Consider the following 18,087-nt stretch of genomic DNA (forward strand, 5'->3'; position numbering starts at 1 on the left):
CCATTCCAGGGATGGAGGAGAAAAGAACTTGAGACAACAAGTTTTACAGTTACAAAGTTATCGATGTGGGAAATACTGCTGACGGAAATACAAGTTTAAAGGAAAATTGTATACAAAATGTCATTTTGAATTCCCACATTCTATAATTTCTAAAGGAATAGTAAACTTTTTTGTCAGCAGTAAGACATATAATGCCCGGAAATCTCCAAAGAATACATACACCTTAAAAAGAACAGAAGCTTCAAAGTAGATTAATGATTACAATCCAGGTATTTTGAAAATGTGAAATGCAAACATGGATATCCAGTATGTTGCCGATAATTCAATTGCTGTAGCTCGCTATGTTACATCATGTATAATTAAATCTGAAAATACAGTTATGAAAGAAATGTGGAAAGAAATTTCACAAGAGAAAAGTCTTAGCAAGTAATTGTGCAGCTTGAAAATGCTTTCCCATTGAGAGATTGGATCCTATGAATGTTTGGACAGGTTGATTGTATTGTATTGTATGGCATACTTGTATAGCGCAAAACTGTCACCCAAAGGATATCCTGGCGCTTGACTTGATCAGCCATACGCTACTTTATGCTGCCTCAATTTTTACAGCAACCTGGGAAAAAGGTGCGTTTTTAATCCTTTTTTAAAGGAGGAGAGATCCTCCTGACTTCTCAAGGGCAAGGGTAGAGCATTCCACAATTTAGCTGCAGCAAACTTGAAGGAACGTCCGCCCATCCGTATCCTCAAAATTTCAGGAATGACCACCAAGCAGGCGGAGGAGGAGCGAAGGGATCTAGTCGGGATATACCAGGAAAACATCGTCTGCAGCAAAGAAGGCCCCTGGCCATGAAGGGCCCTAAAAACAAGACATAGTGCTTTAAAATCAATACGCCGAGCGAGTGGCAGCCAGTGGAGGTCCATGAGCGCCAAGGAAGATGAGTCGAGACGCAGTCTGGAAAGTACCAACTTAGCAGCCATGTTCTGCACTCGCTGCAATTTACCCACTAGGGTGATTGGCACGCCCAAAAGTAGCGCGTTGCAGTAATCAAGCCTGCTTAAGATGATACTGCGCACTACCTCTGGGCAGGTCTGACCCGGGAGGAGAGAAAGAATCTTCTGCAATGTTCGAAGCAACAGCATGCACGTTGCCACGGTTTTATTGCCAAACGCGTCTAGCTGTAAATTGGGTTCGAACACCACCCCCAAGTTCCGAGTGGACACTGCCACTGCCCCCCTGCCCTGGAAAGAAGAAGGCCAAAAATCCGGTGGCAAGGGCCGAGGGATACGATCCGAAGAGCAATGCAGTACCTCAGTTTTTGAGCTGTTAAATTGCAACAAATTCAGCCATGATCTCAACCAGTTTATATTTCATTACAAGACCGGAGGCTACATTATGCAATAACTTTTATTGCTGCCCAAGATATGCAGCCCTTTAAAGTGTAACAGTTACATCATAAACTAAACATTTAACAGAGCAATACAAGTGCCATAGCAACCAAGTAACTTCCTCTTTTATTCCCTGCTCATGGAGAGTTAAGTATACTTTCTTCATTTCTCCCCTATTGTATCTAATATTTATGCTAATGTTTTAATCTAACAATTGATTCTTCCGATTTGCCGTATTTAGGTAAGTAAACTATTCACTACCAATGTTACAAGCGACTAAGATCTTCTTTGTACTACCCTTTTCAGGTAGATTTATTTTTTGATTTCTACATCCTTCCAATATATGGTTGGATATTTTTCCTTCCTTCTTTCTTCCTCTCTTTTACCGTCCATCGCGTTTGTTCGCGCGGAGGCTGTTCTATGATCTTGTTTCTTTCTAACCAGTTACATCATAAACATTACACCGGCTGGGGTGCCAGATTGGGAAATTTGGAAAATGGTCCCTAGAGGAACTATCTTTACACATAAATTGTTTAGAGATGATGGCGAGCCAGAATGCTCTTATGAGTTTCAAATCAATTTTGAAGAACAGTGTAGTCTTGATCAAATTAGACAATTTTACAGCCATCTCCTACATCAGCCGTTTGGGAGGAGCGAAATCTATTCTATTGGCAGATCTAGCCAAGAAAATTTGGTATTTCTGCTGGAACCAGAAAATTACGTTGAGAGCGGAATTCCTTCCGGGCCATCTAAATACCAGGGCAGATTGGAACTCAAGGTTCCTGAGAGACGCAAGCGATTGGAAGTTGAATCCTCTGATTTTCAAGAAAATTCAGGACTTATGGGGTCCATTCGAAGTATATCTCTTCGCCAGCAGACTCACCTTTCAAATACATCATTATTTCAGTTGGAGACCAGACCCATTTGCATTGGCAGTGGATGCTCTTCTCCAACCTTGGAACACTCTCAGTTGTTATGCCTTCCCTCCATTCGCTCTCTAATCCAGAGAGTCCTTCTGAAAGTTCGTTTAGAATGATGCCCGGTTGTTCTGATTACTCCCTTTTGGAATTTCCAAATTTGGTTCCCAGGTGTGATGGAATTGGCAATGGAAGTTCCTCGTTTTATTCCAGGGAATTTGGATCTCCTTCTGGGTCTAGAAGGAGACTTTCATCCTCTTCTCTTAGAAGGAAACATGAACCTTCTTGTCTGGAAGATTTCAGGGGTTCTACAAGATACTCAGGCCTTTCAGGGCAGGCTAAGAACCTTTTGAATGAATCATGGGCTCCCGGAACAAGGAGAAGATATACCAGTGCTTGGAAAAGATGGTGTAGTTGGTGCATGGAATGGAATTTGGATCCCGTGAAGGCACCTGCAGTGGATGTTGCTAACTTTTTAGTGGACCTTTTTAATTCAGGCCTTTGTTATAGAACAGTTAATTGCTATAGATCAGCAATTTCTGCAGGTCATTCCTTGTTAAACGACTTTTCTATTGGTACCGATCCTTTTATTCGTAGGGTAATGAAAGGTATAAGACTGAAACGTCCTCCTAAACCCAAATATAGTTCCTTGTGGAACGTTAATGTTATTTTTGACCTTTTTTCATCCTGGCCGGACAATTGTTTCCTTACAAGAAAACAATTGTCCATTAAACTAGCTACTTTACTTTGTTTAATCTCTTTCAGGAGAGTATCTGATGTTAAAGCTTTAGAAATATGTAATAGATTTTATTCTCCTGATGGTGTATTATTCGAGATATGGAAGAGAACCAAGACCATGTCTGAGAACATATTTACCCTTATTTTTTAGATTCTCCAAAACTGTGTGTCGTAAGTTGTATGAAAGCATATGATCAGAAAATTAGTATTTTTAGACCTTGTAATGAAAATCAATTGTTAATTTCTTTTTGTCAAACCTTATAAGGCGGTCTCTTCCGCGACAATTGCCAGGTGGGTATGAACTGTTATGTTTAAGGCTGGAATAGATTTATCTAAGTTTGGTGCACACTCCTCTCGTGGCGCTATGGCGAGCAAAGTATTTTGGGGTGGGGGATCCCTTTCTGATATCCTGAAAGCAGCAGATTGGTCTAATGCCTCAACTTATGTTAAATTTTACCTTAAACCTGTCGAACATGTAAGCAATGTTGCATTGAGAAGCTTTGAACTTGCATAATGTAGCCTCCGGTCTTGTAATGAAATGTTGATTCTCCAATTAGCATGCAGAGAGAATCTTGAATTCAATAAGGACAACGGAGGCTGATATTATCCCTCCGACCACTCCCTGGTGGATGTTTTATTTGATATATCTTTTATATCTTTGATTGTTTGATTATTATGTCTTTTACATTTATTCTTTTCTACCTTCCAAGACAAGTTTTACTCCTTTTGCTTTTTTCCTTTTCAGATTCGGCTTCTTTATAAATCTTTTTTGATGGAAGATCTTGAAACAACAGCCCTTTCCTTCGCAGCTCTAAGAGGACGTTACTTGGTTGCTATGGCACTTGTATTGCTCTGTGGAATGTTTTGTTTATGATGTAACTGTTACACTTTAAAGGGCTGCATATCTTGGGCAGCAATAAAAGTTATTGCATAATGTCAGCCTCCATTGTCCTTAATGAAATCAAGATTCTCTCTGCATGCTAATTGGAGAATCAACATTCAAAGTCAAGAGGAATCATTCAGGTAAGTCTAGGTTTTGCCGCCACATGAAATAGAGTATTACAATCCCTGCAAGATATCGAATACTTAGCACAGATATTGTTAAAACTAATATGTTGTATACATACTATCCCAAAAGTAGTCCACATCTCAAAAACCTATGTCTCTATTAAACACTTCAACATTACAGCTTTAAAAGAAAAGAGACAGAAAATATAAAAGAAGAAAAATATGCAGTAATTGGATGTGATGGATGTTTGGTAAAACATGCCAAAGGAAATCTTATTAACCAAAGAAAACTCCGTTGTGAAAGTCCAGATAAGAAGCACTTCTGTAACTGTTTAAGCCTTGGTGTAGTGACACTGAATTACTCAGAGATTTCAACTGCTATGAAGATTCTTTTAATGCAAGGAAAAATAGTATTCAGTACACAATTCTTCCTACATATCTACACATGTTAAATGATGAGATTGACCAAGAAAGTACCATTGCCGAGGAAATAGCTAGAGAAAGTTCTCAAGATAGTGAACGTGCTGGTCCACTGAGTCAAGCTCCACTGAGACAACCAATTATTGAAAATGAAGCAGCAATAGCCATGATTGAGTTAGAAACTGCAATGCAACAAGCACAACAGAATATTATTCTGTTGGAAAAGTTAGAAGAACAAAATATTGAACAGAAAGAAATATATCTACAAGTCAAAGATCAGATACAAAATGGTTTGCCACATCAAAAAAAAGAATGCTAATGTTCATCATTTAAACATATTCTAATGTACATCGGTGGTCAAGCTGGAACCGGAAAATGCTTCTTAATTAAAGTGTGGACCATTTATCTACACAAAAGTACAGAATCACATGTATCTTGTGTTGTAACAGCTCCAACTGGATTAGCAGCACACAACATTGAAGGAATTACTTTACATTGATTACTTATGATACTTGCTGAACATAATAATACATTAGAATATCCAAAGCTATCTGGAGAAGATTGTTATGAAGTAGTGAAGAAACAAAACTTTTATTCATTGATGAGGTGAGCATGATCTCAAAATGAATGCTTGACTTTGTACATTTAAGAATGCAACAGATTTAAAAAACAGATTACGATGTTGAGTTTGGAAGGAAACATTTAATTGTATTTGGAGATTTACTACAACTTACTCCTGTAATAGAGCAACATGTTATTAAAACATTTGACCATGAAGACGCAAGGAAATCTTTGGAAAGTATTAGAAATGTGAACATTTAGTTACATTTTGAATATAAGGAACTTGTTAAGAATATGCAACAAGCATGTGATGTAGATTATGGAAATAGTATTCAAGACATAAGAATTTGAGTCTTAACAAAGCATGGTAAACAAACTTTAGAAAGTCAGCTACTAAGGAACTTGTTTACAACTGGAAACACAGCAGGTGCAGTAATGTGCAACATGCTTGAAAAAAGGCAGTCTATAGTTTGCCTAATGCCTACACCTCGAGAGTGTTCTACATTTAATCAACAACTTCTCAAACTAGAAAAACAACAAATAGTGGGAATTGAAGCTATTGATGAAATTGAACACCAGGGATTGACTATTCTTCTTGCAGAGAAACTACAGGCTAAATTGGAATATTTTGAAAAGTCTGTATCTAAAACTGCAGGCTTAGAAAAGACTTCATATGTATGTATAAACTTTTGTGCACTTATATGGCATAATTTGAATGTAGAAGAGGGTTTAGTAAATGGAGCAATAGGAAAAGTTGTTGATTTTGTAAAATTTAGGAACAGAGATGGAATTGAATTTTTGATTATAAAATGTGATCAGATTAAAGAGGAAAGACAGATTGGGCATTGTTTTGTACGTTTTTTGCTTGTAAAAGATTTGTATGTTCGCAAACAACAGTTTCCTCTGTCTTTAGCACATGCTGTAACTTTTCATAAATTCCAAGGTTTAACTATAGACACTGTTTTTGTAAATATTTGAAGTACACTGTTCAAAGAGGGAATGACATACATTATATTGTCTTGAGTAAGAACAGTGTCTGGTTTGTATTTGATAGATTTTGATGACAAAAAGTTTAGTGCTGATGCAAATTGTGTAAGAGAGTACAATAGTTTAGGAAGACTTTATACTCCTGATTTAGGTGAACACCCCATATTTTCGAAATGTATAGTATGTCCAAATGGAAATATGTCAAAGAGCCAATTGAGGTTCAAAAAAAGAAAACAATTGAAGAGTAACTTTAAGGCGTAAAGAAATGGATGCCAGTTGGAAAATAGTTCAGGTATCAACGGTTATGCTAATGTGATTCTGAATGTTGTGTTTTATCTACGAGATCTTCATCATGAAATCATGGGAAAGTGTGAAAAAAAACTTTGTTCTTCACTACATATTGTATTTCAACCGTGGTAACTGATAGAAGTAGAATCCATTCTTCTTTTGGTATTCGGCATCTTCTGAATATATGTACTGGTTCTTTGACATTTACTCTTAATATACAACAAGATACATGCAAAGTTCTAATCCTTATGCTTGGAGTATTATAACATGAAGGAATACAGATTAAAAACTTATTTGAACTAAGTTACAGATGAGATCATACATGTGAATAGTTTTCATTTACTTCTGCCACTGAAATACAAACAGAATGATTTATATACTTGACGATACCAGATTCAAATCAGTACATTTTAACAAATTGATACAAAGAGCCAATCAGCACATGAGATGTTCACATTGTAGATCAAATATTTTGTCTATATTACATATAGAAAGATTTGGAAAATATCTGATTTTATTGCTACAACTTTGTAGAGCAAATAGAAGAAAATTGGGAACCGAAATGAAAAGTTTTACTGCAAGTCAAATCTCTATTTCAGGAAGAACTTTTATAGTAGTGGCTATTATTTTCCATGACGGACCTACTACAACATCTAGACACTGTACTGTGTATTTAAAGTGTAATAAAGGATGGACACATTGCAATGATGCCCACTTGGAATTCAAAGCGAGAATGCCTAATGAATTACCAATAACACAGGGACTACTCTTGCACGCAACCAATCACTCAGGCACTACCCATGGACTCATCCATTCCCTCAGGCACTACCCATGCAGACATGAAATGACCCAAGCACTACCAATGCTCCCATTCATTCAGTGAGGCACTGCCCAAGCATCCATCCAATCATCCAAGCAATACACCGACGCTCATAGAATCACTCGGGCACTCATTCTTTCACTCCAGCAGAACCCATGCACTCATGCAATCACTCAGACACTGCACATATACTCATACAATGAAGACCCACACACTGCAAATGCACTCATGCAATCATTCAAACACTACTATTACACTCAGGTATTATGCATACCGTCATCCATTCACTCTGCCACTAATTATGCACATATCAAATCACCCAAGTACTATTCTTTCATCCATCCATTCACTTTCCTATTATGCGTGTACTCATCTACTCACTGAGACAGTACTTATGCACAACTCTAACATTCATCATACACACACTAGTACAAGCAATCACTTTCACTACATACAATTTATCTATTTTTCACCAGTTTAGGTGGTTCCGTGAGAACCGTTTTTTCTCACAATTTTGTCTTTTTTGGGTATTTTCTGAATTTATTTTTAATTTGTGCAGTGTTTTTCAATTTTTTAAAAGAAAAAATAAACGATAAAGAGTCCAACTGTGGTATTTCTTTTAAACAAAGAAACACAAGTACAAAATAAAAAATGTACACTTATATGCTCTCAGGAGAGTCTTCATAGCATCAATGGAGAACTCTCCAACACAATGAGTTGTCATGCATTTAAGACAGTGGACGCCTGCATCCGCTAACTCCGGACAAATCAGAGGTTGTGGAGTGGTCAATACAACCACTGCAGATGTAGATGGTTGCGTTCCATCATCACTGGATGTTTGGTATCCTCTTTGGCGCTCCATCTCTCATGCAAGACTAACATTATGCATGATTCCCAAGTGCTTCTTCATTGAAGAAGTACCACATGGTTACTTCTTCTCTGATCATCTGGAGAGGACTTTTTGGCAGATTGTACAGGTTACCTTCAGAGAGTTTACTTTATTTTCGCCTTTGGGCACAGTAATGAAAGATCACACAATACTTTCTTTTCTCTTCTTTACTGGTTCCTCCATCTCTTGCATCTCCTTCTGCTGCTCTTCAAGAAACACTGATGCCATTTTAGATTTGGAAAAATGAAAAACACCCAAAAAAATAAAATATTTGAGAGCCTATAAAACAGGTAATAAGGCAGACACACCCAAAATGAAAGGACTGGAACAGGGGTTGGTTCTACCCACAAAGAAAATGAAAAGCTCTTTAACCAATAAGATGCTTTCTCTCTATGTCAGAGGGAGCCGGGGTCACGCACCAATCGCGCATGCTTCACGCACCCATAACATGTACTTAATGTAATATAAAACGGTGAATTCCTATTAGGATATTGTGTTTCAAAGTATTTTAATTGAATGTCTATATGAAAAACAGATATTTAAACTTGAAACATTCATAATTCATAATTTTGGAAATTAAGCCGGAGTCGCATCCCGTATGTGATCCCGGAAATATGTGCCAAAAGGATTTGCAACCCCTATGCTTCCAGTGGGCGCTGCATTCGCTTACATAAATGTGTTTTGAACATCTTAAAAATATTGCACAAGAACACTAATACTAATTTTAAGGATTAATTAATAACCCTTTTTGTTAAAAAAATATTATTTCACTATAAGTATGTATTTTAGGGTTAAATTTGTGTGGCGAATTTGCGCACCCAACAAGTAGATCCGTGACCGGTGTGCAGTACCATCGCATTTAGAGAAATCTGTTAAAACATATTTATAACTTCTTCATTACTATTTTATGTACTCAGTAATAAACCTCTATGTCCAAAAAATATTTTAATTAATATATGTATTTTAGAGTGATATTCGTATAACGTATCCACGCGCCCACTGTGTAGATTCACATCGGTGTGACCCTTTTTTGTAAATCAAAAAAATATATATAAAGAAGATAGTTATCATAAGAAAAGTACAGAACATCTTTCATGCTCCTGAAAGCAGTCATACAAAATTTAGCAAAAATTACAAACAAGAAAACAATGTTAATTCAAATAAATAACACTATAAATCTTTGATTAGCCATGTTATATATGGTTTTTAAAAAGTAATTATAATTATTTTAAAAGTGTATAAAAATACTTACAAAATCTTAGACCTAAAAAGAAAAACCCCTAGAAATTCACTGGAAAAAACAGAGGTTTCATGGACGTTATAGTTAGGAATTTGCATTTAATAAAACCTTAGAAATTCACTGAAAAAAACACAAGTTTCAGGGACTTTATAGTTAGGAATTAGCATTTTTAAAAACCTTGGAAATTCACTGAAAAAACACAGGTTTCAGGGACATTCTAGCTAGGCGGACATTTCACTCATACAAAGCCAGAGAAATTCTGCTGTTAGCACTGATAGCATCATTCACTTAAAATCTGATTCACCTTCTCACACCCTAATATAACATTTCATAGAGCCACTCTAAAATACAGACTACCATTCTCTAAACCATAGAAACACCAATTCCAGTTTGGACATACCGACTCACTGATCCATAGGTCTACACACACATCCACTCACTAACCCATACAGTCTTCCACACATGCAGTCCCTCATCAATACAACCACTGATATACGCAAGCATACACCCGAACATACACTCACACCTTGCCACTCACCCATAGAGTTACTCATATGCCTAGTCAGTCACCCAAAGAATCGATAACACTGCCATTTATTCACCTATACAGTTATACGCATACCATCTCCCTTATTCATCTCCCTAGCACAGACTCCCTCTCTTCTACAGTCACTGACACAAGCACACACTCATCCATACAGTCACTCTCACAATCACTCATTCTCACTAAAGTAACTGATATACTCCAACACTCACATATTCTGCCTATCACATATGTAGTTACTCACACATATACCACTGAGATATCTATTTACTCACCAACACACCTTTACACACACACACTCCTCCATACAACCCTTCGCAGATGCACTCATGAACCCATACACCCAGTGAATCTCCCACCCACGCATCTATGCAGGGAGTCACACCCTCACCCATCCACACAGACACTCAGGCACCCATACAGGTACTCAGTCAACCAATCATTAACCCAAATAGACACTGATTTAGCTACTAACCAACCCATGCAGCCACTTACAAACCAAGTGACAGACTGATACATTCACACAGATTACTTTTAATATGTCTGTATCCCAAAAAAAGAAACAGAATTATTACAAATATCATCATTTTATAATTTGGCGATCAACGTCTTTCTGATTCTAGCACAAGTGATTACATCCAGACCCATTCTCCCTACTCTCTCCCCTCACCTCATCTCTAGAACCCCAGATCCTGGCCCACTTTTGGGGAGAGCTCATGGCTCAATGGCCATTACAACCTCTCGATGTTCGAAGCATGCTGCTTCCGAGCGCAATCTCTCCCTGGAATATGTTACCACCCCCCACTCCATCCAAGGAACATTTCCGCTCTACACCCATTGCATCACAGAACAAATCCCTCCAAAACCACATATTCACCTGAACATGACCCCCCCAAAACCCGCCATCCTAATCGCATGGTCCCCCCAAACTAGGCACTCACAGGAGAAAGCACAGCTCTTTCAAAGTCTAATATCTCAAGTTTATGTGTTGACCATCAAGCAGTACACTTGTGTTCAAACAAAAGAAGTTGAATCACCCTCTAGAATGTAAAGGTTTTTACCTACTTTGATCCTTGGCAAATCAACATAGTGGCTACCAATGCCCCATCTTGAAATGTGCCCACACTACACCAGTCTTTCTCTGCAGCCAATACTGGGCTATGATTGGTATTGGAGACTTTGGACAGTGGTGGATGACTCTGTACCTTCTTAGAGTGCTATAGTTGTGGTGGTTGCCAGCACATCACTGGTGTTTGTTGTGTGCTGTTTCCGTACCTTATAGTTTTGTAAATGGTGGGTGCCAATGCAAAGAATTGGTACATGACCAGTCTTTGCCTTGTACAGTAGAGTAATTCTGGCCATTTCCTGAGGCCATGGAAATTCTAAAGCTTTTGGCAAATATTGTGGGTTTTTAGGTTCCAGCTGCTCAACACCATAAGGGCTGACACAGCCACACCCGTCGTCAAGGGAAATCTAACTAAATAAGGAGCGTTAAAGGAAGTGGTGGAAACGGGAGAGGCTGGATTCAACTCAGAGAATTCATTAAGGGTTGGAATTCTGGGGGCTAAGCGCATGAGTAGAGAGAGAGAGAGAAAGATGAAAACCTCTGCGGTAGTGGAAAGAGGTATAACACCGAGCTCCCTTAAAAAAAAAAATCCCATCCTACACCCACACACAAACCATCTTTTCCACAGCAGCGAAAACCCTAGCTACCCATCAGATTTGTCGAAAGCAGAGTTAGGGAGGTTTGGAATGCTTCCAGGGAAAAGGCTGTGACCTGCCTTCTCAAGATCTATTCTTCCGAAATGAAAAGTCCTATTTAGAATCATCTTCGAGAGTCCCCTCCTCGTACCGACACCTCTGTATTTACAAAATTTGAGATCAATTACATTAAATTCAAATCACAACCATCTCGCTCCCTCCTTGAATCTATTTTCTGGGACTTGAGTAGAACTAAAATTGAGCTATTTCACCTTTGGTTAATACAGAATCCACCTCAAACTGTTTTATTTTGGTGGGAAGGTAGAAGGCTGCTGATAGTCTCAATACCTATGATATCCTGATAGTCCAGGAACTGATGAGCATTTTTGTCGAAGATGGAAACTCAACTTTCTTGGCAAAGATGGAGGAAAATAAGATTCAAACACTCCAACAACATTGACATGAGGCTCCAGGAACCAAAGGAACCCAGAATACTTATTCGCCCATGCATCCACTAAGACATGTTTAATTACTAATTTATACAGTCAGTCACCCATCCACTAAATCATCCATACAGACACTCATACACCCACTCATTCTTCAATACACCAACATTTTGCGAAGATTCGTTAACTGGCACCAAAGTTATTGGGAAACAAAAAACGCTTTTCCTATGCCACCCTCTGGTTCACCACTGCCACCCTCAGGTTCATCACTTTCACCCTCTGGTTCATCACTGCCACCCTCTGGTTCATCACTGCCACCCTCTGGTTCATCACAGCACCTTCTTGTTCACCACTGCCACCCTCTGGTTCACCACTGCCACCCTCTGGTTCATCACAGCACCCTCTGGTTCACAACTGCACCCTCTGGTTCATCACTGCCACCCTCTGATTCACCACTGCCACCCTCTGGATCATCACTGTCACCCTCTGCTTCATCACTGCCACCCTCTGGTTCACCACTTCCACCCTCTGGTTCACCCCTGCCACCCTCTGGTTCATCACTGCCACCCTCTGGTTCATCACTGTCACCCTCTGGTTCATCACTGCCACTCTCTGGTTCATCACAGCACCCTCTGGTTCCCCAGTGCCACACTCTGATCCATCACTGCCACCCTCTGGTTCACCAGTGCCACCCTCTGGATCATCACTGCCACCCTCTGGTTCATCACTGCCACCCTCTGGTTGACCACTGCCACCCTCTGGTTCATCACCGCCACCCTCTGGTTCATCACAGCACCCTCTGGTTCACCCCTGCCACCCTCTGGTTCATCACTGCCACCCTCTGGTTCACCACTGCCACCCTCTGATTCATCACAGCACCCTCTGGTTCACCACTGCCACCCTCTGGTTCACTCCTGCCACCCTCTGGTTCACCCCTGCCACCATCTGGTTCACCCCTGCCACCATCTGGTCCATCGCAGCACCCTGTGGTTCACCACTGTCACCCTCTGGTTCACCACTGTCACCTTCTGGTTCACCACTGCCACCCTCTGGTTCACCACTGCCACCCTCTGGTTCACCACTGCCACCCTCTGGTTTACCACTGCCACCCTCTGGTTCACCCCTGCCACCCTCTGGTTCATCACTGCCACCCTCTGGTTCACCACTGCCACCCTCTGGTTCACCACTGCCACCCTCTGGTTCATCACAGCACCCTCTGGTTCACCACTGCCACCCTCTGGTTCACCCCTGCCACCATCTGGTTCCTCACTGCCACCCTCTGGCTCATCACTGCCACCCTCTGGTTCACCACTGCCACCCTCAGGTTCATCACTGTCACCCTCTGGTTCATCACTGCCACCATCTGGTTCATCACAGCACCCTCTGATTCACTACGGCCACCATCTGGTTCACCACTGCCACCCTCTGGTTCATCACAGCACCCTCTGGTTCACAACTGCACCTCCTGGTTCATCACAGCACCCTCTGTTTCACCACTGTAGATTATGGGGAGAAAGCACACCTGCTCAGCCTCAACCGGGGGCTGGTTAATGTGTTACTGAATTTGAGCTTCAAGTCCGGCACCTGCTTCCTTATCTGTAAGTGCTTCCTGTTGTGGTTTAATTTTTGTGACAGCCTGGAGCATTGTGCCATCCTTGTAACTAATCTTTGACCCTGCTTCGAGGGTCAGAGCAGGGTCAGAGAATAGTTGCAAGTAGGCAACAACTCTGGAGGCGCCGCTCAGGAAGCGCTTACAGGGTTACAGCAGGTGCCCAAGTTGAAGTTAATTGCTTTGTAACCATTTTGTAAATGGTTACAAAGAAATTAGCTTCAACTTGGGCACCTGATGTAACCCTGTAAGTGCTTCATGTACTTCAGTTTTTTAAAATCCGTCCCGCACGCAATTTCGCGGATTTTTCCGCAATTTCATGAGATTCGCGGATCGCGAAATTGCAGAAATTCCGCAAATTCCGCGAACGGAACGGATTTTACGCCCATGCTTAGTATATATATATATATTACATCGGAGAAAAGGTCTCTGGCAAGGCTGTCAATTTCATCCAGACTTTCATTGCCTATTTGAATCGCCCGAGACCGTGGGGAGTTCCTGTACCACCTGGTAACAATAAAGGCATTGACTTTTTTCCCCGTGATTGCGCTGACCAATGGGAATGCTTCCCTACTGTCTAAAGCACCTCCTCGCTGGCCTGCCTGCACTATCAAAACGAGCAGGAAGAAGGCAGACACGCCGAAACGCGTCCTCGTGATAATAAAAGCTTTTTGGACTGAAAACCCCGAGAGTGCAGTGTGTTTCTACACGTGAGCTTGAATATTAAAATGGACCCATCACCATTTTAACCGCACCCGTCGAGAAGAGTGCAGAATGCGTCCTTGGTGGAACTAGGAGCGAAGTATAGAACTACATACGCCTTGCACCACCAGTGCAGCATTCTGGGATATGGAGTCATGATAGCGTCGATCATCCAGATTGAAGGGACAACGGATATGTGCCGTCCCCTGCTCCGTGAACCGTGATGCTGCTTGGTTTGACGAGGGGGTGTCCAGCAGGCAAGCCGACGGATTGAAAGGTGCTTTGTGGAACATTTGTGCAACATAGGGAACATCGGAGAAAAGGTCTCTGGCAAGGCTGTCAATTTCATCCAGACTTTCATTGCCTATTTGAATCGCCCGAGACCGTGGGGAGTTCCTGTACCACCTGGTAACAATAAAGGCATTGACTTTTTTCCCCGTGATTGCGCTGACCAATGGGAATGCTTCCCTACTGTCTAAAGCACCTCCTCGCTGGCCTGCCTGCACTATCAAAACAAGCAGGAAGAAGGCAGACACGCCGAAACGCGTCCTCGTGATAATAAAAGCTTTTTGGACTGAAAACCCCGAGAGTGCAGTGTGTTTCTACACGTGAGCTTGAATATATATATATATATATATATATATATATATATATATATATATATATATATATATATATATATATATATATATACCTACTGGCGGTTGGGATCTAGTTTCCATAGGAAAAGCGTTTTTTGTTTTCCCAATAACTTTGGTGCCAGTAAACGAATCTTCGCAAAATTTTCAAAATTAGTGGCCGCTCCTTTCAGCTCCTGTCTTGAAAGTTTTGGGATATTTCAAGAAGCGGGGGACGAGAAATTAGGGGGGGTCCCAAAACACATTTTGCCTCATGTTATTTTCCATAGGAAACTTTAGACAGCCCGAACTGCTGGACAAAATTACACCAAATTTAGCAAAAATGTAACCCTTGGTTCAGAAAAAGTCATTTTTGTTAAATGGTGTAAATCAGTTCATTATTTCCTGAGAAATTAGAAAAAGAAAAGATATTGATATCTAGAGCAGCAGTGGGTTTGTGAACCCTCCCGATCGATGGCTTCATTCTAATTGGGTGCCAATATTCCAAACCAGGAAGTGTTGGCAGCCATCTTGTGACTCAGTAGACCCAAGTCACAAGAAAACAGTAGAAAAAAGATAAAAATAACAAGAAAAGGGGGGAAGATAAAAATCCCCTGACCCCCTAGGGCTGCTCAGGGGGTCCCACAAGGTCTCCCAGGCCCAAAAAAGCATTTTTTCAAAATAATTTTGGTAGAATTTGCACTGGGGTCACAAATTCTGCCAAAATTAATAAAAAATGAGGCCCCCAGGTTGAGGCGCCAGCTGCCCTGCTCTGGGTGAGCACCGGGTAACCTGTTGGAATACTTCACTTTGACAGCAAAGTGCTGCTCTGCACTTTCTTCCTCTCTACGGCAGGAGTGTTCTTTAAGGGGACTATTGGAAGAACGCCTTATGCTGACCGTCACCATGCTGGGGAAATCCACGTATAACCTGGTGGACGATAGGCACGACCTGCGGATCCTGCTGCACAACGAGGACCCCTTCCAGCATGGCATCCGCTTTGATGCCAAGGTAAGGAAATGGAGGGCACTCAGTGTCTGACAGCCAGGGTCTCCCTGCAACGGGGGGGGAGTCTCTCTGCACCAGCGGGTCTCCCTGGACCTCGAGAGACTGTCTCTCCCCATTAGCTCCGTCCTGGTCTCCCTAGACAGCGAGAGGGTGAGTCCACTGGAGTTCCAAGTGGGGTTTCCCGTGAACCATCTCCAGGCTCTGATTCCCCTCTTGTATTGCGAGTCTCTTCGAACTTCTGGGAATTTCAGCGGAACACGTAGATGCTTCCTGAACTTCGAAGAGTCTCCCTGACCTCCAAAGTACATTTAAAAGCCCCGTGGCCCACAGGCCACGCTGCTCAAATGTTCATCTATGGCCCGGCCTGTGCCTGGGGCCTGCAGAGTAGAGAAACCCCAAACTAAATGTTTCTGGCTATACTGTAACAACTCATCAGGATAATCCAACCAAAATCACGGGCCCAGAAAAATTTGAGATGACCTAGAGTTGTAACCTGCTTCGTGATTGGTCGGTTACCTGTTGCAGTGTCTGCGAAGACTGTAAGGTAATATAATGGCCTTTTCAAAGTCTTCACGACCCAATCAAAGAGCTGGCACACTGCTTCAAACACAAGTTGAATACATTTACAAAATAATTTACATCTTTTTTTGTTGTTGTATATGTTTACTTTCATTAGGAATGACATTTTCATGTTAACACCATCTTAAAAACGATTATGGGAGCTTAGATGTGAAGTTGCAATATACCGCTATCAGTGGGACCTTTTACAGTCCAATAATGACCAGTGTGGCGCTAGGACCATAAACTTTCAAACGAGCCTTAATTAGGAATGAATCCCCTCTGTTTAGTAACGCTCACCTTCCAGGGTGATTTTATAATGTGATTTTGCTGAATTGCATAACACAGCTATAGCGCCGTGAAGCACCCATAGATAGACAGATAAGGAAATACAAGGGTGTTTTTCCATTTTGGAAAGGACCAAGCAGGTTGGGTCTAACGTTTCATGCTAATTTCTCCCTGTACAACACTACAGTGCCTTGAAAAAAGTGATGTTTCACTAAGTTTCCGATGGGGTTCTCTAGTGATCACAAAAAACAAAAAGGGGACTTCGGCAGTGTTCCTTGCACCTGTTGAGTTTTGCAATATACACAATTAAAACTGTAAACCTGATCAACAAAAGCAAACAAGTGCATTTCATAATACATGTGTATCGTTCAAACGTTGTGGCTTGGTTTAAATTCACATCTTAGAGGAAAAGAATAAAACGTATTGAATGACGCAGACTCTCTGTTTAATGAACTGTCAGCTGTTTGGCTATGAAAAGTCCACCCGGGGTTAGTTTTATTTTCCACCATGGGTGCGATTGTTCACATTTTTGGAGTGCAACTGACTATGCGCCATTCTATAGTGTGAGCTGCAGCAGTCAGACATTAACACCCTTTCAACCCACCTTTGAGGATCCAGAATGAAGGTGCTGCCTATGGAGCAGGATGAGTGAAGACCTTGGGAAGAAGTTTACTCCCATAGTACCTGCCTCAGTCAACGTTGTAGGGAAATAAAACTGATCCCACAGAGTTAGATGGGGAAAACGGGACAAACATTTGACTAAAGGTCACTGTTTCAACAACTGGATAATGTAAAGTGGCACACAATTTTCAAAGGATGCCTAAAGTATTGGGAAATGCCAGAACAAAGAGAAACAAACCAAGACACTTTTATTTTTTCTGTCTGTATTGATGCAAGTTTGATTAAGTGATTAGTTTAATTAGTATTTGTTCTAAGCCTTTGCTCAAGTGCAACATGTTTATATAATATAACGATAAACATAAACGGCATACCCAAATGAGATAGAATACAATCTATTAATGCAGTAAATGGCACACAGCTTCAAGAATGTCACACTTTGATGCTATGGATTAAAAGAATATGACTCAAATCATGACTCAAACTTAATGCTAGTTCAGTTTGCTGTCTCTGCTTTAGACAAACACACCACCAGGCACCAAACCTGTGACCTCTTCATTCAGCTATTCTGGATAAGGGCAGGTACTTTGGTGTTCTGTTCTCTTGTGATTACTAGCTCAGACTAAGATGCCTGTGGAGTCTTCTGCACATCACACCCAATCCAAAATCCAAGCACTTATAAATTCACCAATGCACTCATGCAGTGACCTATGCACTAACTCATGCACTGCTACAATCCCCTGAG

General features: G+C 41.0%; 1 protein-coding gene across 1 annotated transcript in view; it reads left to right on the forward strand.

Moving 5' to 3' along the window:
• The window catches only part of LOC147701853 (extracellular calcium-sensing receptor-like), a 122,245-nt gene that overhangs the window by 91,281 nt on the left and 12,877 nt on the right, over positions 1-18,087 (forward strand). The window contains exon 4 of the mRNA XM_086929376.1: positions 15,726-15,881. Coding sequence (XP_086785502.1) covers positions 15,726-15,881 — 156 coding nt within the window. The remainder of the gene's footprint in view (positions 1-15,725; positions 15,882-18,087) is intronic.

This window comes from Lissotriton vulgaris, chromosome 7, assembly GCF_964263255.1.
Source record: "Lissotriton vulgaris chromosome 7, aLisVul1.2, whole genome shotgun sequence".
Lineage (NCBI taxonomy): Eukaryota > Metazoa > Chordata > Amphibia > Caudata > Salamandridae > Lissotriton > Lissotriton vulgaris.